At 42.5% G+C, this 26719-nt stretch overlaps 1 protein-coding gene across 1 annotated transcript in view; it reads left to right on the top strand.

The window, feature by feature from the left end:
- The first annotated feature begins 9353 nt into the window (after window positions 1–9353).
- The window catches only part of LOC129860177 (microcephalin-like), a 50043-nt gene continuing 32677 nt past the window's right edge, over window positions 9354–26719 (top strand). The window contains exons 1-13 of the mRNA XM_055930558.1: window positions 9354–9409; window positions 18073–18140; window positions 18257–18348; window positions 18447–18565; window positions 18801–18885; window positions 19156–19267; window positions 19341–19472; window positions 19617–19700; window positions 19804–20994; window positions 21607–21728; window positions 25660–25697; window positions 25853–26015; window positions 26215–26292. Coding sequence (XP_055786533.1) covers window positions 18098–18140; window positions 18257–18348; window positions 18447–18565; window positions 18801–18885; window positions 19156–19267; window positions 19341–19472; window positions 19617–19700; window positions 19804–20994; window positions 21607–21728; window positions 25660–25697; window positions 25853–26015; window positions 26215–26292 — 2259 coding nt within the window. The 5' untranslated portion in view covers window positions 9354–9409; window positions 18073–18097. The remainder of the gene's footprint in view (window positions 9410–18072; window positions 18141–18256; window positions 18349–18446; window positions 18566–18800; window positions 18886–19155; window positions 19268–19340; window positions 19473–19616; window positions 19701–19803; window positions 20995–21606; window positions 21729–25659; window positions 25698–25852; window positions 26016–26214; window positions 26293–26719) is intronic.

Below are 26719 nucleotides of genomic sequence, written 5' to 3'. Positions count from 1 at the left end.
AAAATTATGTATGTTAGAATGTGTGCGTGTGTTAGTGTCTGTCCCCTCACAGTCCCTGCTGTTCCATGAGATGTTGTTGAATTGGTTTTGTAAAGGTAATTTTGCTGTTTGCTTGAGTAATTGGAAATGGGAGTTCCATGCGATCATGGTATAATACAGTGCGTTTACGTGAATTCGTTTTGAAATTGGGGACTGTAACTAGACCTCAGGTGGCATGTCTTGTGGGGTATGTATGGGTGTCTGAAATAATATTTTTCTAACAGACATACCCCTCCCCAATTTCACAACATATTTGTCAATGTGACTTTTTATTTAACATTTTGACAGGGAGTCAATGCTGAGACCAAGGTCTCTTTTCCAGATGAGCCCTGTACAGCACCACAACACACATCAAAATACAATAAACACATTAAGCTACACATTCATATAATCAATAAAATACATGTTATGATACACAACAATACATGAAAAGCAAAACACAAACATAAAAAACAGACACATTTTTCAGTAAAAAGGTCCCCTAGAAACTGTCTGAAATGCCCTAGACACCAATTCCTCCAATTTTTAAGTGCATTGTAGATCATTCCACATGTTTGTTCTTACCCCCCAGGGCAATTGAACTTATCCCAGAAGCTGCTCCGAGACGCCAACGGTGGAGAAGAGGTGTTCGGAGTGGACTTCTAGTCCGACTCAGGAGGCGAGCACAGCATCCACCACTTCGAGTATATTACTTGCTAATGTTCAGTCTCTAGACATTAAAATAGACGAGCTCAGAGCGAGGATCTGCTTCCAAAGAGACATCAGGGACTGTAACATACAATGGAATCATGGCTCTCTTGGGATATACTGTCCCTGTAAATACAGCCAGCTGGGTTCTCAGTTCATCGCGCAGACAGAAATAAAGAACTCTCCGCGAAGAAGAAAGGCGGGGGTGTATATTTCATGATTCATGATTACTCATGGTGTGATTGTGATAATATACAGGAACTAAAGTCCCTTTGTTCACCTGACCTAGAACACCTCACAATCAAATGGTGACTGTATTACCTCCCAAGAGAATTATTTTCAGTTATAGTCACAGCCGTGTATATTCCCCATCAAGCTGATACCATGGTTGGCCCTCAAGGAACTACACTGGACTTTATGCAAACTGGAAACCACATATCCTGAGGTCGCATTTATAGCCGGGGATTTTAACAAAGCAAATTAAGGAAGACGCTACCAAAGTTCTATCAACACATTGACTGTAGTACTCGCTTAGGAAAAACACTAGACCACTGCTACTTGCCTTTTCAAGATGGCTACAAGGCCCTCCTCCGCCCTCCCTTCGGCAAATCAGATCACGACTCCATTTTGCTCCTCCATTCCTATTGGCAGAAACTCAAACAGGAAGTACCCGTGCTAAGGTCTATTCAACAATGGTCTGACCAATCGGAATCCATGCTTCAAGATTGTTTTGATCATGCGGACTGGGATATGTTCCGGGTAGCCTCTGAGAATAACATTGATGCTTACACGGACACGGTGACTGAGTTCATCAGGAAGTGTATAGGGGATGTTGTTCCCACGGTGACTATTAAAACCTACCCATACCAGAAACCGTGGATAGATGGCAGCATTCACACAAAACTGAAAGCGTGAACCATCACATTTAACCATGACAAGGTGACTGGGAATATGGTTGAATACAAACAGTGTAGTTATTCCCTCTGTAACATAATCAAACAGGCAAAAAGTCAGTATAGAGTCAGTATAGAGGAGTCTAGTGGAGTCGCAATTCAACGGCTCAGACATGAGACGTATGTGGCATGGTCTACAGACAATCACGGATTACAAAGGGAAACCCATCCACGTCGCAGACACTGACATCTTACTCCCAGACAAGCTAAACACCTTCTTCTCCCGCTTTGAGGCTAACACAGTGCCACTGCCGTGGCCTGCTCCCAAGGACTGTGGTCTCTCGCTCTTCGTGGCCAATGTGAGTAAGACATTTAAGCGTGTTAACCCTCGCAAGGCTGCGTCCTCAGAGCATGCACAGACCAGCTGGCTGGAGTGTTTGCGGCATATTCAAGCTCTCCCTATCCCAGTCTGCTGTCCACACTTTCTTCAAGATGTCCACCATTGTTCTTATACCCAAGAAAGCAAAGGTAACTGAACTAAATGACAACGGCCCCGTAGCACTCACTTCTGTCATCATGAAGTGCTTTGAGAGGCTAGTTAAGGATCATATCACCTCTACCTTACCTGACACCCTAGACCCACCTAGACCCAATTTGCTTACTGCCCTAATAGATCCACATACAGTGAAATCGTACTGCACACTGCCCTATCCCATCTGGACAAGAGGAATATCTACGTCAGAATGCTGTTCATTGACTATAGCTAAGCCTTCAAAATAGTACCCTCCAAGCTCATCATTAAGCTCGGGGCCCTGGGACTGAATCCCGTCCTGTGGAACTGGGTCCTGGACTTCCTGAAGGTCCGCCCCCATGTGGTGAAGGCAGGAAACAACACCTCCATTTCGCAACACAGGGGCCCCACAGCCCCCTCTTGTATTCCCTGTTCACACATGACTGCATGGCCACGCACGCCTCCAACTCAAATCATCAAGTTTGCAGACGACACACCAGTAGTAGGCCTGATAACCAACAATGACAAGACAGCCTACAGGGAGGAGGAAGGACCCTGGCAGAGTGGTGCCAGGAAAGTAACCTCTACCTCAACGTCAACAAAACAAAAGAGCTGATAGTGGACTTCAGGAAACAGCAGAATGAGCACGCCCCTATCCACATCGACTGGGCCGCAGTAGAGAAGGTGGAAAGCTTCATGTTCTTCGGCGTATTCATCACTGACAATGTGAAATGGTCCACCCAAACAGAGTGTGTGTGTTGAAGAAGGCGCAACAGCGCCTCTTTAACCTCAGGAAGCTGAAGAAATTCGGCTTGGCTCCTAAGACCCTCAGAAACTTTTACAGATGCAAAATTGATAGCATCCTATTGGGCTATATCACCGCCTGGTACGGCAACTGCACCGCCCGCAACCGCAGGGCTCCCCAAAGGTTGATGGGGTCTGCCCAATGCATCACCGGGGGCACACTGCCTGACCTCCAGGACACCTACAGCACCCGATGTCACAGCAAGGCCAAAAAGATCATCAAGGACATTAACCACCCAAACCATGGCCTGTTCACCCCGCTATCATCCAGAAGTCGAGGTCAGTACAGGTGCATTAAACCTGGGACAGAGTGACTATAAAACAGCTTCTATCTCAAGGCCATCAGACTGTTAAATAGCCATTACTAACTGGATACCACCCGGTTACTCAACCCTGCACTTTAGAGGCTGCTGCCTTATATACGTGGACATTGAATCACTGGCCACTAATAATGGGACACTCGTCACTCTAATAATGTTTACATACTGCTTTACTCATCTCATATGTATATACTGTATTCTATTCAACTGTATTTTAGTCAATGCCACTCCAACATTGCTCGTTCTAATATTTATATGTTTCTTAATTCCATTCTTTTACTTTTTAGATTTGTGTATTGTTGTGAATTGTTAGATACTACTGCACTGTTGGAACTAGGAACACAAGCATTGCGCTACACCCACAGTAACATCTGCTAAATACGTGTATGTGACCAATAACATTTTATTTTATTTTGATTTGATCAATACAAGTGTATGTCACAGATCCAACACTATTGGTATGCACTCCAACTGGTTGAGTGATAACCTGGGTCATATTACAAGCATTCGTCACAGTTAGAAGCTTCCTCTTGAGAGGACAGATAGTTGCTAACCCAGTCAATGTTCAGGTCACCCAGAAAATAGAGCTCTCTGTTAACATTACATGCACTATCAAGCGTTGCACACATATTATCCAAATACTGACTGTTAGCATTTGGTGGCCTATAGCAGCACCCCAAAAGAAGAGGCTTTAGATGAGGCAAGTGAACTTACAACCCTTCAAAAACATTTGACATGAGATCCAGTCTAAGCTTTACAGGAATAATGGCTCTGAACATATACAGCAACACCTCGCCCATAGGCATTCCTGTCTTTTCTACAGATGTTACATCCTTGTATTGCTACTGCTGTATCATCAAATTAATTATCTAAGTGCGTTTCAGAGATGGCCAGTACATGAATGTTATCTGATGTTAGGAAGTTATTGATTTCACGAACCTTATTTCAAAGGCTACATACAGTATATTAATATGAGCCTTCAGAGCCATCCGTCAGTCAGAAGCCGGTAGAGCCGTCCGTCAGTCAGGACGGAGTGAGAGTACGGGCAGACACCGTGTTATGCAGAAAAGTGCACGGTGTCTCCTGTACGTGTGCTTAGCCCGGTGCGGTACATCCCAGCTCCACGTATCGGCTGGGCTAGAGTGGGCATCGAGCCAGGTGTCATGAAGCCGGCTCAACGCATCTGGTCTCCAGTGAGTCTCCTCGGGCCGGTGTACATGGTACCAGCCTTACGCATGGTGTCCCCGGTTCGCCAGCACAGTCCAGTGCGGGCTATTCCACCTCGCCGCTCTGGCCTGGCTACGGGGAGCATTCAACCAGGTAAGGTTGGGCAGGCTTGGTGCTTAAGAGCTCCAGTACGCCTTCACGGTCCGGTATATCCGGTGCCACCTCCTAGCCCCAGTCCAGTACCACCAGTGCCAACACCACGCACCAAGCTTCATGTGCATCTTCAGAGCCCTGTTCCTCCTCCACGCACTCGTCCTGTGGTGCGTGCCTCCAGCCCGGTACCACCAGTTCCGGCACCACGCACTAAGCCTCCTGTGCGTCTCCAGAGCCCTGTACGCCCTGTTGCTGCTCCCCGCACTAGCCTTGAGGTGCGTGTCCCTAGCCCGGTACCACCAGTTCCGGCACCACGCACCAGGCATACTGTGCGCCTCAGCAGGCCAGAGTCTGCCGTCTGCCCAGCGCCGTCTGAGCTGCCATCTGAGCCGCCCGTCAGTCAGGAGCCGCTAGAGCAGTCCGTCAGTCAGGAGCCGCCAGAGCCGTCCGTCAGTCAGGAGCCGCCAGAGCAGTCCGTCAGTCAGGAGCCGCCAGAGCCGTCCGTCAGTCAGGAGCCGCTAGAGCCGTCCGCCAGTCAGGAGCCGCCAGTGCCGCCCGCCAGTCAGGAGCCGCCAGTGCCGCCCGCCAGTCAGGAGCCGCCAGAGCCGCCCGCCAGTCAGGAGCCGCCAGAGCCGCCCGCCAGTCAGGAGCCGCCAGAGCCGCCCGCCAGTCAGGAGCCGCCAGAGCCGCCCGCCAGTCAGGAGCCGCCAGAGCCGCCCGCCAATCAGGAGCCGCCAGCCAGTCAGGAGCTGCCAGAGCCGCCCGCCAGTCAGGAGCTGCCAGAGCCGTCAGTCAGCCAGGAGCTGCCAGAGTCGTCATTCAGCCAGGACCTGCCAGAGTCGTCAGTCAGCCAGGAGCTGCCAGAGCTGCCTGTCACGCCGGCGATGCCGGAATTGCCCCTCAGTCCGGAGCTGCCCCTCAGTCCGGAGCTGCCTCTCCGTCCAGTGGGGTTAATTTGGAGGGTCGCCGTTAAGAGGAGGCCACGGAAGCGAGGATGAACTATGGTGGGGTGGGGGCCACGTCCAGCGCCAGAGCCGCCACCGTGGACAGATGCCCAACCAGACCCTCCCCTATAGGTTCAGGTTTTGCGCACCAGGCACGCACCAGGCATACTGTGCGCCTCAGCAGGCCAGAGTCTGCCGTCTGCCCAGCGCCGTCTGAGCTGCCATCTGAGCCGCCCGTCAGTCAGGAGCCGCTAGAGCAGTCCGTCAGTCAGGAGCCGCCAGAGCCGTCCGTCAGTCAGGAGCCGCCAGAGCCGTCCGTCAGTCAGGAGCCGCCAGAGCCGTCCGTCAGTCAGGAGCCGCTAGAGCCGTCCGCCAGTCAGGAGCCGCCAGTGCCGCCCGCCAGTCAGGAGCCGCCAGAGCCGCCCGCCAGTCAGGAGCCGCCAGAGCCGCCCGCCAGTCAGGAGCCGCCAGAGCCGCCCGCCAGTCAGGAGCCGCCAGAGCCGCCCGCCAATCAGGAGCCGCCAGCCAGTCAGGAGCTGCCAGAGCCGCCCGCCAGTCAGGAGCTGCCAGAGCCGTCAGTCAGCCAGGAGCTGCCAGAGTCGTCATTCAGCCAGGACCTGCCAGAGTCGTCAGTCAGCCAGGAGCTGCCAGAGCTGCCTGTCACGCCGGCGATGCCGGAATTGCCCCTCAGTCCGGAGCTGCCCCTCAGTCCGGAGCTGCCTCTCCGTCCAGTGGGGTTAATTTGGAGGGTCGCCGTTAAGAGGAGGCCACGGAAGCGAGGATGAACTATGGTGGGGTGGGGGCCACGTCCAGCGCCAGAGCCGCCACCGTGGACAGATGCCCAACCAGACCCTCCCCTATAGGTTCAGGTTTTGCGGCCGGAGTCCGCACCTTGGGGGGGGGGGGGGGGGGGGACTGTCACGTTCCTGACCTTATTTCCTTTGTTTAGTCTTTGTTTAGTTGGTCAGGACGTGAGCTGGGTGGGCATTCTATGTTTTGTGTTTCTATGTTGGGTTTGTTGTTTGGCCTAGTATGGTTCTCAATCAGAGGCAGGTGTTTGTCATTGTCTCTGATTGGAAACCATATTAAGGTATCCTGTTTTCACTGTTTGTTTGTGGGTGATTGTTCCTGTTTGTGTGTTCATCTGTTCTGTGTTCCCATGTTCAGGACTGTAGCGTTTTCGGTTCCTTCTGTCAGTTTGTTGTTTTTGTTCGTCGTTTAAATAACCTTATTAAAATATGGATTATCATCACGCTGCATTTTGGTCCTCCTCTCTTTCACCCGAAGACAGCCGTTACAGTATCAAAAGTAAAAGTATACATTTGTTCAAATTCCTTTATTAAGCAAACCCCAAAAAATCTTGTATTTTTTTATTTACGGAAAGCCTAGCTTAGCAGTGATAGACATGTTATGTACACCAACACTCAGACATAATTTACAAACAAAGCATTTGTGTTTAGTGAGTCCACCAGATCAGAGGCAGTAGGGATGACCAGGGATGTTCGGTTGATAAGTGCGTGAATTTGACTATTTTCCTGTCCTGCTAAGCATTCAAAATGTAAGAAGTACTTTTGGGTGTCAAGGAAAATGTATGGAGTAAAGTACAATATTTTCTTAAGGAATGTAGTGAAGTAAAAGTAGTCCAAAATATAAATGGTAAAGTACAGTACAGATACCCATCCAAATGACTTAAGTAGTAATTTAAAGTAGTTTTACTTTAAAGTACTTTACACCACTGTGTGTGTATGATGTTGGGCTGAAGCTACTGACCTGGAAACTCTGGACAATGAGCTTGTAATTGCAGATGTAAGCAATGTCCCCACACTCTATGGCAGCTTTCATAGCTGGGATAAGTTATTTCCATCTCTGGCGTTGAAGAAGATCCTCGTTGATGTCATCCAACTCAGTCTCTGTTACAATGGAACTCTTTGTCAATTAGCTTTCTTTTTCAAAGGGCTCTAAACAAAAATGCTATTAGTTGTGTTTTCATCATGTCAAGGTGAATTGTGCATGAGGAGATAACTGCATGCTGTTGGTGGTAGCACATTCAGGCAACCATCTTTATTTATTTTATACACTGACCATTTTTGGGATTTATAAAGATAATGTCATTCTTCTCTCCATGAAACAGGTAGATGTTGGCCTAAGCACAATACCAGAGGTACTGTATTTCTACTCAAAAGACTCCAGACATAGGTCAAATAAATACATGTTCTGATTTAATTTGCCTGGTATTCTGGAACAAATAAAATAGTCCCAGAAGTGCAAAAGCTAAATCAAGCTAAAATGTTTTATTAATATTTGATTTATTCATATTTATGAAAAAGACAATGTGTCTTTGGTACACTGTATGGTATCACCTTGATGAACTGCAAAATACACACACAGCAATCATCCACTGCAGAATGTTGAGGCAAGCTGGAGACAGAGACCTCTACTGGCAAGAGGTTACAGCATATTAGGTATGGTATCACCTTGATAAACTGCTAAATAAAATCACACCTCAAAACTCAGTGTATAAAAATACACACACAGCAAGCATTCACTGCAGAATGTTGAGGCAATCTGGCGACATAGAGACCTCCACTGGTAAGAGGTTACATTAGGTTAGTAAACCTTTACATAGAGGGTCATTCAAAAAACATTCAAAATAGATGATTATAAAAATATGATAAACTGTATAAAAAACGTTTTATGTATGTACTGTCTTGCTGTTTGCTTGAGCAAGAGCTGAAAATGTGCTGCTCTATGTTAGGGTCTATGAATCAGATAGAGTAGTTGAAAATCAATTTAGCATTACCCCTGCTAATGAGTATGAGTGATGGAAAGCTTCTCAGTGCCATGGACCTGTGATTGCATCACATCTAAATGATCAATCAATCTGAGCTAATACATTTTGAGACTTTTCTCCATGGCTCTTTGTCCAAATTGTTGTGTTTTTGTATGGAGAGGGAAATATAATAATGATTATTGGATTGACAGTCAACCTTTTGATGGTTGTGTCCCCTGCACATTACTTAGCTTTATATGAACTCTCATAATTCTTTTTTTTTTTTCACAGAGAGACTGCACTGAATAGATTAGTTACTTTCTAAAAATGTTCCACTGTTTCTCATTATTCTCATTAGAGATAACAGGTACAATTGGAATTTCACACCTGAAATGCAATTTGCTTAATTGGAGCAAGAGAGTAAAAATGTCTCACCAACCAACAAGCACAGCACAGTATGAGCACAAATGTGGCAACTATTTATGCAAATGAGTGCATTCATATCCAAAATAATGATGAATTAGAATGATAGTCAGGCAGGTATTGTGATTCCAGATGCCAGTGTTGCATGGATAACTTAGAACAACCAACTCCATCACCCAGCCTCACCAGCCTTTCATAGCATGCTTTTGAGACGTGCCAACCAAATACATTTTTTAACAAAATTAACATGCATGCCTATTCTTACTTCTGAAGGGCCCTGGTTCCAGTCAGAAGCATTGTGGAAAATGTTTTTATTCAGCAGCATCAGCATACCAAAATAATATGCGTCAGTCACTCTTGTCGTCCTCACTGTTTTATCAACGAAAAATGCATTGCTTAGCAGAGATATTAGTTGAAACATAAAACAGCTTGTCAGGAGGTCTGGGGACATCCGATAAGTGAAAGCTAGAATGAGGAGAGGAGATTATATCCAGAGGGGTAGGCTATGGCTTCAAAAGCTATTGTTCTCATAATTGCTCTATCGTGATCTTGTTAAAAGACCCACAAATCTCGCTAGCTAATAATGTATAATACTGTATTACTGTATATTTCAGACCAACCAATGACAGGTTCGTACGTCTTCTATTTCCCAGCATGCCTTGTGTCATAAAGTTACACCCGCGGAAAGTCTCAAGATTGTAAGTAGAGAAAAGTGTTTTTTAAAGCCATACAGTTTTAGTACACGCTTTATAAAAGTAACTGGCTGGATCACAGTACTGGATCTGTTTGAACTTGTCGACACACACTCAGTCGGAATATACTAGCTAAATTGCTTTGTTTAGCTAGAGTAGTTAGCCAACGTTAGCACTCATACCTTTTTGTCAAGTTGCTAAGTATCATTATGGTACGATTTACATTCACAAGCTAGGAAGTTAGCTACTTTGCTAGAAATCTTCGGACTCAAGGTTATGTGAATTTGCTAGCCGTCAAAGAAATACCTAAACGTTAACGTTACACCAAAGACAGAATGAGTTATACAAATCTTTGGTTACACTTTCGAGTTCTTGGTTTGAAGATACTATTTGGGCATGACATTTAGAGTATGCTATCTGGGGGAGACTGAATTACATTGGTTTTTGATTAGAACATGCTAAGATTAACGTGGAACTGAACGCGTTTTAGCAACAAATCAAACTGTATGTCGCATGCGCCGAATACAACAAGTGTAGACCTTATCGTGAAATTCTTACTTACAAGACCCTAACCAACAGTGCAGTTCAAGAACAGTTAAGAAAATATTTACCAAATAAACTAAAGTAACAAACAATCAAAAGTAACACAATAACGAGGCTATATACCGGTGTTGTGGCGAAAATCCCCCTCCTGACAGAATTTCCCTCCCTTCTAATTTCCTCAATTTTGTGGCTAGAGTCAAATACTTTCTGTGGCACACAGAGTCAAATACTTAATATAGAACAAATTTCACGTCAGGATAGGCAACCGAAATTAATAATGAATGTATGTGTGTTATATTAAACATTACACCAAAGTGTAACCACATGAAACAAATAGCCAAACTGAAAACTGCAGACAAATGCTTTCTGCTACTAAGATCAGTGAGACGTAGGCTAAACTGACAATGAAATCTCAACTAGCAAGCAAGTCGCAGCAATGAAGAACGAGAAAGGGGGAGAATTCTGTCACAACACCGGTACCGAGTCAGTGTGCGGGGGTACAAGTTAGCAGTAATGTGTACATGTAGGTAGGGGTGAAGTGACAATGTATAGATAATAAACAGCGAGTAGCAACAGTGTACAAAACAAATGGGGGGGTCAATAGTCCGTTGGCAATTTGAGTAATTGTTCAGCAGTCTTATGGCTTGGGGATAGAAGCCAAATAAGTACAGACTCAGTCAGGAAGAGGTTGAAAATGTCAGGTGAAGACACTTGCCAGTTGGTCTGTGCATGCTTTGAGTACATGTCCTGGTAATCCATCTGGCCACGTGGTTTTGTGAATGTTGACTTGTTTAAAGGTCTTACTCACGTCGGCTATCGAGTGCGTTATCACACAGTCATCCAGAACAGCTGGTGCTCTCGTGCATGCTTTAGTGTTTCTTGCCTCGAAGTGATCATAAAGGGCATTTAGTTCGTCTGGTAGGCTCACGTTATTGGTCAGCTCATGTCTGGGTTTCCCTTTGTAGTCCCTTTGAAGTCTTATTAAAATATGTTCATATACACCCCCAGGAAGAATAACATTTATTTTTATTCATAAATTCATAGAACGTTTGGGAATATAGTAAGGCATTTAAGAAAATTAGATTGTAATATAGTGGGAAAAGCGGCCGTGCGTTTGGACGTTGTAATAGACACTGCAGTAAATAAAAACATCTGTCTTGTCCAGGACCTGAGTCAACACAGACAGATGTGCCATAGCCAATCAGAGCTACAGTAAGCCTATATAAAAAATAAGCTATTTTCCACACGGGCCTGCCATAAATTCACTTTGAAGTTGACTGTGTTTTTACAGGCATTAGCAACAGCGTGACTTTAGATCATTAGAAAACGTTTGCCCTGAACCACAAAATACACCTTAATGGATTTCTACAAATGTAAATACCACGGGAGTCTTCTTACATTTTGGGAACTTCAGTCCTACTGATCAAAACAACCATGAAAAGGTAGACTCTCCCTCAGTTGCCTATGCCCATCAACAAGATCAACGACTAATGCTAGCCAGAGTGAGATGAGCTAAAAAATCTAATTAGGGAACATTAGATAAACCCTCTTAAACTTTTTCAGCTAGATAAACGATGGGGAATAGTAGCCTGCTCGTCCTTCTGCAGTTTGCCTGCATAATGCATGCTTTTTCTCAACCCACGTTTTGTCAACTGAATGGGAACTTGCCTGCCTACCTGCCCATTTGATCAATGCCAAATACATTTGATTGATAACTAGGAGATACACAAGTTCAGCCTAGCTAGCAAAGTGATTCACATTTCTTGCTAGCTAACCAAATGACACCTGCATCTCTAGCTGTAGCCACCCAAAAATGATATGGGGGAAATTAAATCACTCAGCCACTCCTCCAATGACATGACATCCTCCTAGCAGCTAGCTAGCTAACTTGAGTCTGGGTTTTTAGCTTGCTTAATAAATATCTAGCTACATAAATAGATTCCCTAGCACAGGGGTGTCAAACTCGATCAGCACACGGGCCATATTAAAAACCACAACGAATTTGCGGGGGACCCAAACTGGCCATTGTTCTTTTAGAAAGAATATGTACCTTTATAATGCCCACAATGTACTAGCATTTTAACATATTAAAACAAAAGATAAGTAATATTTGTCCAGTCTTTGCTGCTATGCTTGCAGATGTGCATAATATGCTGCGACCCTAATCAAAGTATTTAATAACTTCAAATAACAAAAAAGGTAGCTTTAGGTTGTTGTAACAGGGCTTTTTTTTTGCCTCTTGTCCTTCAGACAAGTAGGACAGATTTTATTTATTTTTGTCCAATAGCTCAAGTCACTTGTCCAAAAATAAAAAATGGTCTGTAACACAATGCCCAAAAAGGTGAATGAAAAGTTATGCAAATAACGACTTAAACAAAATAACAATTATTATGACTGGTATTGACAATAGAAGGCACCCGTATCAACTGAGTGTTGGTCATTTGCGGTTATACACAAGTGCCTGTGTGAAGTTATTTTAGGACATCGGACATAACAATGATGCATTAATGTTAATGCTAAATAGTTAACTAGCGAGATAACCAGCCAAGTGTTCATAATAAAAGTGTGTTCATAATACATATATATTTTTTAACCTGTTGGGGATGGGGGCGCTGTTTAGACTATTTATGCTAATTTGGCTAATTTTTTAAACGGCTTCCCACAAAATCCTTGATCGTACAATATGCATATTATTATTATTATTGGATAGAAAACAGTCTATAGTTTCTATAGGAGTTGAAATTTTGTCTCTAAGTGGAACAGAGCCCATTCTACAGCAATTTCCCTGACATGGAGTCAGATTTGAGAAATGTTGGCCACTTTTCTGAAGTCAGTTAAAAGGGCACTGTCGTTGCTATGACTATACGGACACTTCTTACGTCTTCCCCTGGATGCCTTTACGTGATGACGATTCCAACGGGGTCGATTGCGCGTTCACAGGCCCTACAAATGAAAAAACCCTGAAGCTAGTCATTCTTTGGGAGCTGCGTCATGAGCCTAGAGGACACCGGCGCGCACCTGTTCCAAGCGTTAGTTTAGCCTGTTATATTTCTCCGGTCATCTTTTCACTCGTTATAGGAGTTAAAAACATCATAAAGTAGTTAATTTAAAGCGTTTTATAGCAATTTATATCCGTTTAGTGCGATTTTGGGACATTTATTTTTGCAACGATGTGAAAAGTTGGGCACGCTTTTCAGTTCATCCCGAACGCAGTTGACATTTCCACATGGCAAGAGGACAGCTTTCCACCAAAAGACGATTTCTCCCAAGAAAGGATCCTTTGCCCAAGATACTGATGGAAGAACAGCTCAAGGTAGGACATTTTTATTATGATAAATCGTGTTTCTGTCGAAACATTTTAGTGGCTTAGGACGCCATGTTTTTTGACGTAGCTTCGCTTGGCGCAAACTGTATTGAAAAGTAAGGATAAATTAAAAAATGTAATAACGCAATTGTATTAAGAATTAAATTGTCTATCAATCCCTGTCCACCCTATATTTTTTAGTCACGTTTATGAGTATTTATGTATAAGAGTAGATCACTGTCTAAGTGGCGCAAGGACATTTTCTGACCAGCTGAGCTACATTTCACATTGTCTAACCATGATTTTGGTGGCTAAATATAAACATTTTCGATCAAACTCTATATGGATTGTGTAATATGATGTTACAGGAGTGTCATCGGAAGAATTCTGAGAAGGTTAGTGAAAAAATTAATATCTTTTGGCGATGTTGACTTTTATCGCTCACTTTGGCTAGAATCAATGCTGGGCTGCTAATTGCTATGTGCTAAGCTAATATAACGATTTATTGTGTTTTCGCTGTAAGACACTTAGAAAATCTGAAATATTGTCTGTATTCACAGGATCTGTGTCTTTCGATTCGTGTATGCTGTGTATTTTTACGAAATGTTTGATGATTAGTAGTTAGGTAAACACGTTGCTCATTGTAATTATTCTAGTCCATTTGTGATGGTGGGTGCAATTGTAAACTATGCCATATACCTGAAATATGCACTTTTTTCTAACAAAACCTATCCCATACCATAAATATGTTATCAGACTGTCATCTGATGAGTTTTTTTGTTGGTTAGGGGCTATAAATATCTTAGTTTAGTCGAATTGGTGATGGCTACTGGTGTTGGTGGACAAATAAAAGATGGTGGATTATGCTAATGTGTTTTTAGGTAATAGATGTACATCTTTACATATTGTGTCTTCCCTGTAAAACATTTTAAAAATCGGAAATGTTGACTGGATTCACAAGATCTGTGTCTTTCATTAGCTGTATTGGACTTTAATGTGTGAAAGTTAAATATTTAAAAAATATATTTTTTTTGAATTTCGCGGCACTGGTTTTTCAGTGGGGGGGGGGGGGGTGTGCCGCTAGCGCCACGCTGATCCTAGACAGGTTAAACAGCCAAGCGACACAATGTTTTGAATTGGCTACCCCCCCGCAACTGCCCACTGGCACACACGCAGGTGATACACACACCATTACTTTTCCAGGATTTTCATTTCATCAACAAATTTGCAAGTGACTCAATGGAAATTGTCAGCAAATGCGGCTTGCTTTGATCTCAAACTCAACTGTAAGCAATATGTAATTGCTTACAGTTGAAGTCGGAAGTTTATATACACCTTAGCCAAAACATTTAAACTCAGTTTTTCACAATTCCTGACATTTGATCCTAGTAAAAATTCCATGTCTTAGGTCAGTTAAATCATCACTTTATTTTCAGAGTGTGAAATGTCAGAATAATAGTAGAGAAGGATTTCTTTCAGCTTTTATTTCTTTCATCACATTCCCAGTGGGTCAGAAGTTTACATACACTCAATTAGTATTTGGTAGCATTGCTTTTAAATTGTTTAACTTGGGTCAAACGTTTCAGGTAGCCTTCCACCGCTTCCCACAATAATTTGGGTGAATTTTGGCCCATTCCTCCTGACCGAGCTGGTGTAACTGAGTCAGGTTTGTCAGCCTCCTTGCTCGCACACACTTTTTCAGTTCTGCCCTCAAATTTTCTATAGGATTGAGGTCAGGGCTTTGTGATGGCCACTCCAATACCTTGACTTTGTTGTCCTCAAGCCATTTTGCCACAACTTTGGACGTATGCTTGGGGTCATTGTCCATTTGGAAGACCCATTTGCGTCCAAGCTTTAACTTCCTGACTGATGTCTTGAGATGTTGCTTCAATATATCCACATAATTTCCTCATGATGCCATCTATTTTGTGAAGTGCACCAGTCCCTCCTGCAGCAAAGCACCCCCACAACATGATGCTGCCACCCCCGTGCATCACGGTTGGATGGTGTTCTTCGGCTTGCAAGCATCCCCTTTTTTCCTCCAAACATAACCATGGTCATTATGGCCAAACAATTAAATTTTTGTTTCATCAGACCAGAGGACATTTCTCCAAAAAGTACGATCTTTGTCCCCATGCGCAGTTGCAAACAGTAGTCTGGCTGTTTAATGGTGGTTTTGGAGCAGTGGCTTCATCCTTGCTGAGTTGCCTTTCAGGTTATGTCAATATAGGACTCATTGTACTGTGGATATAGATACTTTGTATCTGTTTCCTCCAGCATCTTCACAAGGTTCTTTTGCTGTTGTTCTGGGATTGACTTGCACTTTTCGCACCAGAGTACGTTCATCTCTAGGAGACAGAACGCGTCTCCTTCCTGAGCGGTATGGCAGCTGCGTTGCCCCATGGTGTTTATACTTGCATACTATTGTTTGTACAGATGAACGTGGTACCTTCAGGCATTTGAAAAATGCTCCCAAGGATGAACCAGACTTGTGGAGGTCTACAATTTTTTTTCTGAGGTCATGGCTGATTTCTTTTGATTTTCCCATGATGTCAAGAAAATAGATACTGAGTTTGAAGGTAGGCCTTGAAATACATCCACAGGTACATCTCCAATTGACTCAAATGATGTAAATTCGCCTATCAGAAGCTTTAAAGCCATAACATTTTCTGGTATTTTCCAAGCTGTTGAAAGGCACAGTCAACTTAGTGTATGTAAACTTCTGACCCATTGGAATTGTGATACAGTGAAATAGTCTGTCTGTAAACAATTGTTGGAAAAATTACTTGTGTCATGCACAAAGTAGATGTCCTAACCAACTTGCCAAAACTGTAGTGTGTTAACTTCTCTAGGACCGGGGGCAGCATTTTCACGTTTGGATGAAAAGCATACCCAAATTCAACTGCCAGCTACTCATCCCCAGAAGATAAGATATGGATATTGTTAGTAGATTTGGATAGAAAACACTCTGAAGTTTCTAAAACTGTTTGAATCATGTCTGTGAGTATAACAGAACTTATTTAGCAGGCGAAACCCCGAGGACAAACCATTCAGGTCTTTTATTTTTGAGGTCACTCTCTTTTCAATGGATTTTCATTGGGAATACAGATTTCTAATTGACCTTCTTGCAGTTCCTACCGCTTCCACTGGATGTCAACAGTCTTCAGAAATTAGTTGAGGGTTTTTCAGTTGTGTAATGAAGAAGTACGGCCATTTTGAATCAGGGTCACTTGAAGTGTCCTCTTAGAGGCGCATGACCAGAAAGCATGCTACAGATTGTTTTTATCCTGTATTGAACACAGATCATCCCGTCTTCAATTTTATCGATTATTTACGTTAAAAAAATACCTAAAGTTGTATTACAAAAGTAGTTTGAAATGTTTTGGCAAAGTTTACAGGTAACTTTTGAGATAATTTGTAGTCATATTTCACGAGTTGGAACCAGTGTTTTTCTGGATCAAACACGTCAAATAAATGGACATTTTGGATATATATTGACGGATTTAATCGAACAAAAGGACCATTTGTGATGTTTATGGGACATATTGGAGTGCCAACAACAGAAGCTCGTCAAAGGTAAGGCATGAATTATATTTTTATTTCTGCTTTTTGTGTCGTGCCTGCAGGGTTGAAATATGCTTCTTTCTCTTTGTTTACAATGGTGCTAACTCAGATAATAGCATTGTTTGCTTTCGCCGAAAAGCCTATTTGAATTCTGACATGTTGGCTGGATTCACAACCAGTGTAGCTTTAATTTGGTATCTTTCATGTGTGATTTAATGAAAGTTGGATTTTTATAGTTATTTTTATAGTATAATTTGGCGCTCTGCATTTTTTCTGGCTTTTGGCCAAGTGAGACAGTAGCGTCCCGCCTAAACTCAGATTTTTGGATATAAATATGAACTTTACCGAACAAAACATACATGTATTGTGTAACGTGAAGTCCTATGAGTGTTATCTGATGAAGATCATCAAAGGTTAGTGATTAATTTTATCTCTTTCTGCTTTTTGTGACTCTTGTCTTTGGCTGGAAAAATGGCTGTGTTTTTCTGTGATTTGGCGGTGACCTAACATAATGGTTTGTGGTGCTTTCGCTGTAGAGCCTTTTTGAAATCGGACACTGTGGTGGGATTAACAACAAGATGACCTTTAAAATGGTATTAGATACTTGTATGTTTGAGGAATTTTAATTATGAGATTTTTGTTGTTTGAATTTGGCGCCCTGCACTTTCACTGGCTGTTGTCATATCGATCCCGTTAACGGGATCTCAGCCATAAGAATTAAGATGTCATGTTGTAGGCTGAACAAGATAATTAGGGCCGTGTTCCTGTTGGTCAGTCACGGGGTCCGCTCATAACACCGACCACACTAGGGCATACACAATAAAGGCTCAACATTTCTGACCCTGCCAGAACTTTGTCGGAGCCTACGGCCACACGTAGTTGTACTTAATCGGCAGACCTAGACCCTGTCACACTGAACAAGCCAAGTCGTCCGACAACCATTTACTACCTAAGCGTTTGGGACGGCAAAATCGTGGCATAAGACCGCTAAAATCATAGTCGGTGGGCCTTACCCGCCGGTGCTTATAGCTGAGAACCTTTGGGATTAAACAGAATGACTTGTTAATGCCTTAGATTCTGGAGAGCAAGCTAGCTAGCTATGAGTTTCAGTTTGCATGTGGGTGTAGCCTTAACGTTACATGTCATAAGATGGTTTGTTGCTTGCCAGAAGCACATCCCCCGCTGCATTTCACCAACTAACTGACTGCACTTTCTTTCCCTAAATTTAACTTGTTTACTTATTTTTCTCTGGTTGTAGGGAAATCCTTCAGTAAGAGATTCAAATGACCTCAAACAGTAGGCCTAACTGTGCTGCTATTTTAAAAGGTAAATTATGTGTACATCTTTCATGCTTTGAATAGCTTGCCTAACTAGCTACAGCTTTTTCATGTATTTTCAAATTTTTCTGTGAATTAAGTATGGGGGTTTGATCTTTTCTCTAGATGTTGTTGCCTATGTTGACGTGTGGTCATCAAGTAAAACAGAGAATTACTCTAAACCATTCATCCAGCAGCTGCAGGATATGGGAGTTGAGGTGAGTTACCCTTTAATAGCTACACTGCTAACTAACTACACAGAAGTTTGTTTTTACTATGTGCAGTTTCACATGTGATTTTCCCTGTATAATTCCAGGTATCAAAAACCTTCAATAAACAAGTCACCCACGTAGTCTTTAAAAATGGCCATCAAGCCACCTGGAATAAAGCCAAGAAGACGGGTGTGAAACTTGTGTCTGTCCTTTGGGTGGCCAGGTAAACCTCAAGCTTAATTTCTGTGTATATTCTTTATTTTCTTTAAAGTGCACCATCATAGCAATGGCAACAATGTATCTTCAATATATTTTGGTCTGTGTGTTGACAAGTCAGTGATATGGCCATTTTGTTTTTGCAATTATTACACCAGCCACAAGGTGTCACTGACTGACAAATAAAATAGTTGGGCGCTCTGTTATCCTATCACTCATGTTGTTTCTGTTTATTAATGCAGATGTAAAGATGATGGTGAACATGTTAATGAAGAGTTGTGTCCGGCATTAAATGAGGAAGTCAATCCAGCACTCAAGAAAAGGGTGGTAAGCAAATGTACAAATCTTTGCTAGGTTTAAATAATTACTGTACATAACTTTTCTTTGATCACTGTCAACTCCTTGGCTGTCTGGAGTTAAACTATATTTATTTTATTTCTTAAAAATTGTAATAGTTGAGCAAGGACTTTTTTACCAAAGAACATGAATAATTTGTTTATTGCTTTAATTAAGTGTATTTATTGAAAGGGCCTTAACGTGTTTTTTTATGAGATTCATCCAAATCCAAAATAATATTATATATTTTCTTTCATACAGCATCGTTGTATGCAGCCAAGAGACACCCCTCAGAGGACCCCTGAGAATGACAGGCGCATGAAAAAAAAACTGGACAAGATGATCAAAGACCTAGTGCCAAAATCACCTCCTAGTAAGAAATCTGTCCTCATGTCTGACATTTTGTGCGTGGATGTGGTTTCATATTGAAATGTATTTCTGTATAGTTACAGATGTGTCCCCTTACATTATCGACGAAGAGAATGGAATAGTTTACAGTCCTTCTATGAAAAGGTCTGAGTCCATGGCACAGCGCCTGAAAGAAATGAGAGAAAAAAGGGAAAACCTCTCCCCGACAGGTATGTTTTATGTGTCTATGGCCAATTGTTTGATGTGTATAGTATGTTTAGCACCTGCAAAACATGGGCCAGAGTCTGTGAAAGAGCTGAGATATGTGGCAACTCTAGTTAATGATTTTTCTCAGCTTCAATGATTTCTCTCAGCTTCACAGATACAATCTAGGTTATCACCTGAGCTCAAGCCTCCTCTTGGGAATACACCATCCCGCTCTTTTTTGCAACAACTGTGTAAGTACTTGGACATAAGATGCATTGACGCTGTCATTTATATAATGCTATAAGTTTCAGTATCTTTTCTAATTCTCATAATGGCATATCTTTCCCTATGCAGATGAAGAACCGGATGAGGATTTTAATGCATCTGTTGGCTCAAATAAGACAGATGGAGAGAAGCAACATGAAGACACCATAGAAATAGAGCACAAGAAAGACTTTCAGAAACCTTGGATGTCACCTTGCAGTGTTGTGCCGAGACAAAAGACAAGTCCGTTACCCAATTCACCGGCTAAAGAAAAAGCAAATAAACAAGACAAAAATCCTAAAAGGACCTCAGTCAAAAGTGATGGCATCAAGAAACACAGGTCTTTAGAGAGTCCATGCCTGGATGACCAACCGGAGGGTAGCAAGAGTGTGCAATCAGTGTTTACGTTTGACAGTTTTGTAGTGGGAAAAAATAGACGATTAACCAGCAGAAGTAACATGTCAAAAGTCACACCACCTGTTAGAAAAAGCAGAACACCACAGTCTCTTCCAGAAAGTAAGCCAACTGTTAATCTGGACATTTCTAGCATTTCTAGTCGCCGTTCTTCAAAAATTTTACCAGAAAACCCCAATGTGCCTCATCAAACATCCGTAAAGATGACCACACTGAAATCAAAAGTGAGCCAATGTAGAAAATCCTTGCTTCCTGCTTTGGCAAGATCTTGCACTGTCTCAAATGACTCTCATGCCTCCTCCTGTGCATATGATGATGATGATGATGATGGGGTATTTGAGGACTTCTTCTCTCCAGCTAACAACCCGCGGAGACAACAAAGTCTCCTTTTGCCCTGCTTGCCCTCAGATTCGAAGGTTCTTGTTCCCTTTGAACTGGAGCCTCAGCCTAGCCCTGGGAAGAGGAAGAGGGGCAAGAGTGAAACCACAGGGTCTGAGTCAGCCAGTGCCAAAAAGAGAAAACATGGGGTGCCAAGTGTAAAAGAGTCCAGCAGTGTAAGCAGCATGTTGTCTCAACACGAGCACCCACACCAGGATACAAAAGGACTTGCATCCTCAGAGGACAATAATACAAAACAAACTGTGACTAAAAGAAGTGCACAATGCACATTGCCGTTCTCCAGATTGCCTAAAGACTCAACCGATGATCTGACTTGTGCCCCTGAGAAGCAGAGCGCGTCAACAGATCCCACACAACTTTCAAAACCAAATTTGACAGCGGCCAAAAAATCACAAGATAAGCCAACCAGTTCATATATCCTACCTCGGCACAAGGACAATAAAGGGAAAAGTAGCCCACGTTTGGAAAGTATGTGAATTCTAAAACCTAAATATTACAAAATGTTGGGATGTTACCATGTCATCAATGCAATAGCATTTAAGAGATTGTTTTACTAATCAATATAACTGATCAACATAAAACACCTTAGACTCTCGGGTAGTAATAATGTGCTGTGAAATTGGTACTGTAGTTGTTCATGGTTTCATTATCCACATGAATGTTTACAATCCTTTCTCTGCAAGTGTCCCAAACTGGGGTTTTATCACAGCAACGGCATAGCACTTATTAGCCACATCAGAATTATTACCTTGATCAGTATTTTGTGAAGCAAAAGCTGAAAATATGTACTTTCATATTGGAAAATGTTTAGCCATGTAAGTTAATCATACTGTGAATTTAAGTTTTAGTATGGCTGTGTCATTCCAGCACAATTGGAAAATTGATTAAATTAACTGTTTTAATACTGATGTGATGGTACATTTTCTAATAAACAGATGTTAACCTTTCGTTCCAGATTAACCTTACTGACAATATCTGTTCGCATGATAGCCGTAAACACATAAACACAAGTGAATCAGCATTCAGCAGGAAGAAAATGCACCTGTGTGTGTTGTTTTGTAACATTTTCAACGTTTTCAGTTGTAGGCAGAGGAACTGCATATGCTGCAACAGCTGGTGTCACGGACACAATTTCTGACAATTTAAGCAAACAGAAAGGACAAGTCAATGTGGTGGAGAAGAGCATGGACAAAAATACAAAGGTAACCATCTAAGTTGTTGTGGTGTTTGCTGTAATTGTTATAGCCCAGCATTTAAACAGACTATAAACATACAATAGCATTTTCAACAATGTTATGGTTTTAAAACAAATCTTAGATATTGATTAACCTGACAGTTTGCGAATTAAATACGAAACCTAAACTTTATTAACTTGTCCTCAATCTCTTGGTAAAACCAAGCCGTGGAGGAACAGTGGCATCTTTTTGCCTTTGTGTTCCATTCCTTTTGAATACAGCTGCTCAGAAAGTGAGCAGTACACGCATGAGTATTAATGGGTAGTCTTTGAAGCTGCTGCCACGGGGGCTCTGTCTGTGTAGTCTTCAGGGGTTCCTGTGTGTTACCTCCATGTTGGTAGCACAACATCCTTGTCTGTGAAAATGCACCTGGCTCAGTCTTTGTGTTCTCTCAACCTGAACAAAACTTCAGCTTTTAACACTATGGTGAAAATGGCTTTCATCTTCCCTAGGAACCTTGTTTGAATTCCCATGTGAACTGTATCGCAGAATGCATAATATTCTTTCATCGTTACATGATCGAGATTAAATATTAATTTAAATTATTAATTGTGATTTGACTATAACGCTGTCATGTTACTTTTACCCCCAAATTAGTTTATTTTTAATTCTAGGAAATAGTTTACTTAGCATTGTCTGGAAAACTGGCCACCTGTTTTACAACTGTGAAAGATGGTATTGGTTTTCTGTGCTAGGTTGCAGGTGCAACCTTCACAGAACAGCCCACGTAAGAAGAGCACTCATTATGAGGTTATGGAGTGCTTTGTTTGGATTAGACTCCATCCCCCTCAGCATCTGGACAAAGGTAGTCTTACCAAAAGTGGAAAGAAGTCATGTGCAAGTGCAACAGCCATGACAGAAACCATTTTTAGCCTCTTTGTTCTTTAGACAGTATCATACGTACCAAATTTAGGCAATCTATGGTTTTGTAAAGTAGTTTACTGAGGCATTACAGCATAGTGATTTTAATACTCACTAAAAGTAATTTTAAAATAACTCATATTTGGTGAAAAGTTGTTTGGGTTGATGAAGCATGGCATCTGATGTGTACTTTGTACCCTTAGCAGCTAGGGGAGTTGTCCTGTATGTGTATCACGCAGCATGTGTATGATGCCCTAAAGTAGAAATTAGTTAATTTTACCTTAGTACTTGGCTCTATACGATGGCATTGTGTATGTGTCCTTAAAGAACTTCAGGAAATATGTCATAACCACTTTATTCATAGCATATAGCCTAACCATGTGATTTAAGTTTTCTATGCACGGCCTTTGCAAATTAACTCACTGTTCAATTGTGACAAGTTGTAATCAGATTTTTGTACTCTCAAAGGTGATTTTTCTGTTATAATTGGCCATCCCAGACCCCCAGATGGATTAGGACAAGGGCCTATGGAAGTTGACCTCTTTCACTGTATGAATAGGGCCTGAGTCATTTCAGTTTGCATAGACCGGCCATCAAGGGGACCTTGTCATACCCAAAAGAATTTCCTTCATTTGTGTGAAGCACATTGAAATGGAGCCTGGTGCAACAGTTCACCAACTCTTTGTCTCATGTTTATTTAGTGTGGACCCATTCTTCAACTGCTGCAAGAACATGTCCATTGCATAAGTGAAGCCAAAAATTCCCCTTGAGGAACCATTAAAACGTAGCTGCTGAAATTCCTTGTAGTTTGTTTCTTGTTGAATAAGTGAAAAGTGAATAGAACTGCTAGTGCTTTAGGGTTGTCCCCTCTAACAAAATCCTCGTGGCCTTGTTTTGAAGTCTGAAAAGCATTCTCTTGCTCAGTAGCACACAAAATTACTACTGAAAACATTGTTTTCCCCCTGATAAATACCTTTCTTTGGTATTACCAGCAGCTGCGTTATTTTCCATGTCACTTAATCAGCATACCATGCTTTCCTAAAGAAAGCTGAGAACTTTTTCACCAATTAATCCCTTTATGTGCATTCGTATAGAGATTTGTGGTGTGTTTTAAACTCAGCAAAAAAAGACTCGTCCCTTTTTCAGGACCCTGTCTTTCAAAGATAATTCGTAAAAATCCAAATAACTTCACAGATCTTCATTGTAAAGGGTTTAAACACTGTTTCCCATGCTTTTCAATGAACCATAAACAATTAATGAACATGCACCTGTGGAACAGTCATTAAGACACTAACAGCTTACAGACGGTAGGCAATTAAGGTCATAGTTATGACATTTTAGAACACTAAAGAGGCCTTTCTACTGACTCTGAAAAACACCAAAAGAAAGATGCCCAGGGTCCCTGCTCCTCTGTGTGACCCTGCCTTAGGCATGCTGCAAGGAGGCATGAGGACTGCAGATGTGGCCAGGGCAATAAATTGCAATGTCCGTACTGTGAGACGCCTAAGACAGCGCTACAGGGAGACGGGACGGACAGCTGATTGCCCTCGCAGTAGCAGACCACGTGTAACAACGCCTGCACAGGATCGGTACATCAGAACATCATCCATGCTGGACAGGTTCAGAATGGCAACAACAACTGTCCTGCGTTACACCAGGAACGCACAACCCCTCCATCAGTTCTCATACTGTCCACAATAGGCTGAGAGAGACAATAGGCTGAGATTGGGGGGTTGAAGGCTAGGGCCATTCTCCCCAGAAATGTCCGGGAACTTGCAGGTGCCATGGTGGAAGAGTGGGGTAACATCTCACAGCAAGAACGGGCAAATCTGGTGCAGTCCGTGAGGAGGAGATGCACTGCAGTACTTAATGCTGCTGGTGGCCACACCAGATACTGACTGTTACTTTTGATTTTGACCCCACCCCCCACCCTTTTGTTCAGGGACACATTATTCCATTTCTGTTAGTCACATGTCTGTGGAACTTGTTCAGTTTGTCTGTTGTTGAATCTTGTTATGTTCATACAAATATTTACACATGTTAAGTTTGCTGAAATTAAATGCAGTTGACAGTGAGAGGACTTTCTTTTTTTGCTGAGTGTATTGGGTATGGTAGATTAAAAGGGTTATTTTGTCACGGAGGCTCTAGGTGTTCTTGTTGAAAACCTTCAAATGAAAAGCAAGGACTTCTCTGTAGAGGGGTTGGGCAGGGTGAATTATTTAGTATTTCTAACTTATTTATTTGAGTCATGACAGCCCTCGGACAAACAATCCTCAGCTCATTCAATATACTGTGTTAGCTTCTTCTCATCCTAATGCCTGTTTTAAACTACCTCAGCCCCTGCCGTATGCTGCCAGTTTCCAACCCCCGCATTGCTAATATGCAACAAGGAACCTTTTTATTAGTGATCACACCTGGCCACATATTGATGTCACGTACACCCTGTTATGCCTGTAAAGCAGTCGTATATGGGGCTGTGTACTGGTGGGCTGTTTTGGCTGCCCTCTGCTCAGGAGGCCTTCACCCCAGACTTCCTGCTCGGGGACTGGAGAGCTGTTCCTGACAGGAAAGAGCCTGGTCGCCCTGTCAGTCTCTCTAACTGGCACTCAGGTGTTCAGTGCTGATGGCCTGCTGTGTGGGGGACCACGGCACTGCGTCAGTACATGATATGGATGGGACAGAACCACACTAACCTACAATTCTATTTCAATACCGGTGCTCTCCAGCCTGTTTATCACTGTTCATGGCCTTGGGTTTCATTTCCTTTTCACACATCAAATATGCAGATATCCGGCATGTGGTGTTTTTTTGTGAAAATGAGCGAGATACTGTTTACCTATCCAGAGCTGTACCACTGTGTTGTCCCTCAATATCAACAATGGAAAGCAATAAGGAAATAGAAAACTGATAAAGCCTTTAACAATGCTATTATTCCATTGTAATTTTTGGGTGAATACTTTGTATTGAACCTCACTCCATGCTAATGTACTCTCAAGTGCATATAATTGGTTTACATTTGGTTGATTTTTCATTTCAGACTCTAAGGACGTTAGTTATGACAAGCATGCCCACCGAGTAAGTATATCCAGCTGTATGACACATCCACCTTTTGAACAGATTAACATTTGATAGTATCTTGTTGACTCTAATGCTTTGCCTTCTCAACCTACTAACCTAGGTATTTAGAAATCCCATTTCAGGTTTTCCTCTTTTCTCCTCTGGTTCCTCAGAAAGCAGCACACAGTGGCCCAGGTGGTCAGAGCTCTGGGTGGGTTCTCAGTGGTGGCCCAGGTGTGTGAGAGCACTACCCACGTGGTGTCAGGGGGCCACCGGCGGACCCTCAACATTCTCCTGGGCATCGCCCGTGGCTGTTGGATCCTCTCTTTTGAGTGGGTATGTATGTTATTTTTGTGGGTCTTTGGCAACGTGAATTCGCTGATTTTAGATGGTTTGAGTGTTAGTTGAAGAACACAACACTGTTTAGCACACATTGTACAGTAGATTGTACATTACACATGATTTTGCCATCCATAAACTCCACAGCTCAAAAATTCTGGCCAATGGTAAACTCTAGTAATTTTCCCCTAAACAGATTTTGTGGTGTTTGGAGCAAAGACAATGGATTCCAGAAGAACCATATGAACTTTCAGATCAGTTTCCAGCAGCATCTGTAAGTAACTGAAGATTCTGCTAATATTGTATACCATTCATATCTAAACGCATAGCCCTTGGGGTCAAATTGGTTAAATCTATGCTTTTATAATGAAATAGCCTGGTCAGTTTACCATCTTTTTGACTATCATAGACCTGGAATTCCAAACAGAAGGAAGTGGGTTGGAAACCTGCTAATTTTATTGCCATTCATTAACTTAAGGCGGTTGTTTTTTACTCCGGCATCCTGTGTCAGATGTGGATGTTGCCTCTTCCTGTCCTCCTTCATTCATGAATCTTTGTCCTGCATCTGTGAAGGGGAAGGGGTGTTTTGGTATAGAATATGTCTCATCACATTTCCTCTTGAAATCACACACAGTTCTGTTGTGGTGGCCATAACAATCCACACATTCCCTAAAGGCTTTTTTGATGGGGGGCCAATCAGC

This window comes from Salvelinus fontinalis, chromosome 1 (genome assembly GCF_029448725.1).
Source record: "Salvelinus fontinalis isolate EN_2023a chromosome 1, ASM2944872v1, whole genome shotgun sequence".
NCBI lineage: Eukaryota > Metazoa > Chordata > Actinopteri > Salmoniformes > Salmonidae > Salvelinus > Salvelinus fontinalis.
Note: the sequence above shows the minus strand (reverse complement) of the source record. Positions and strands in the feature narration are given on the sequence as shown.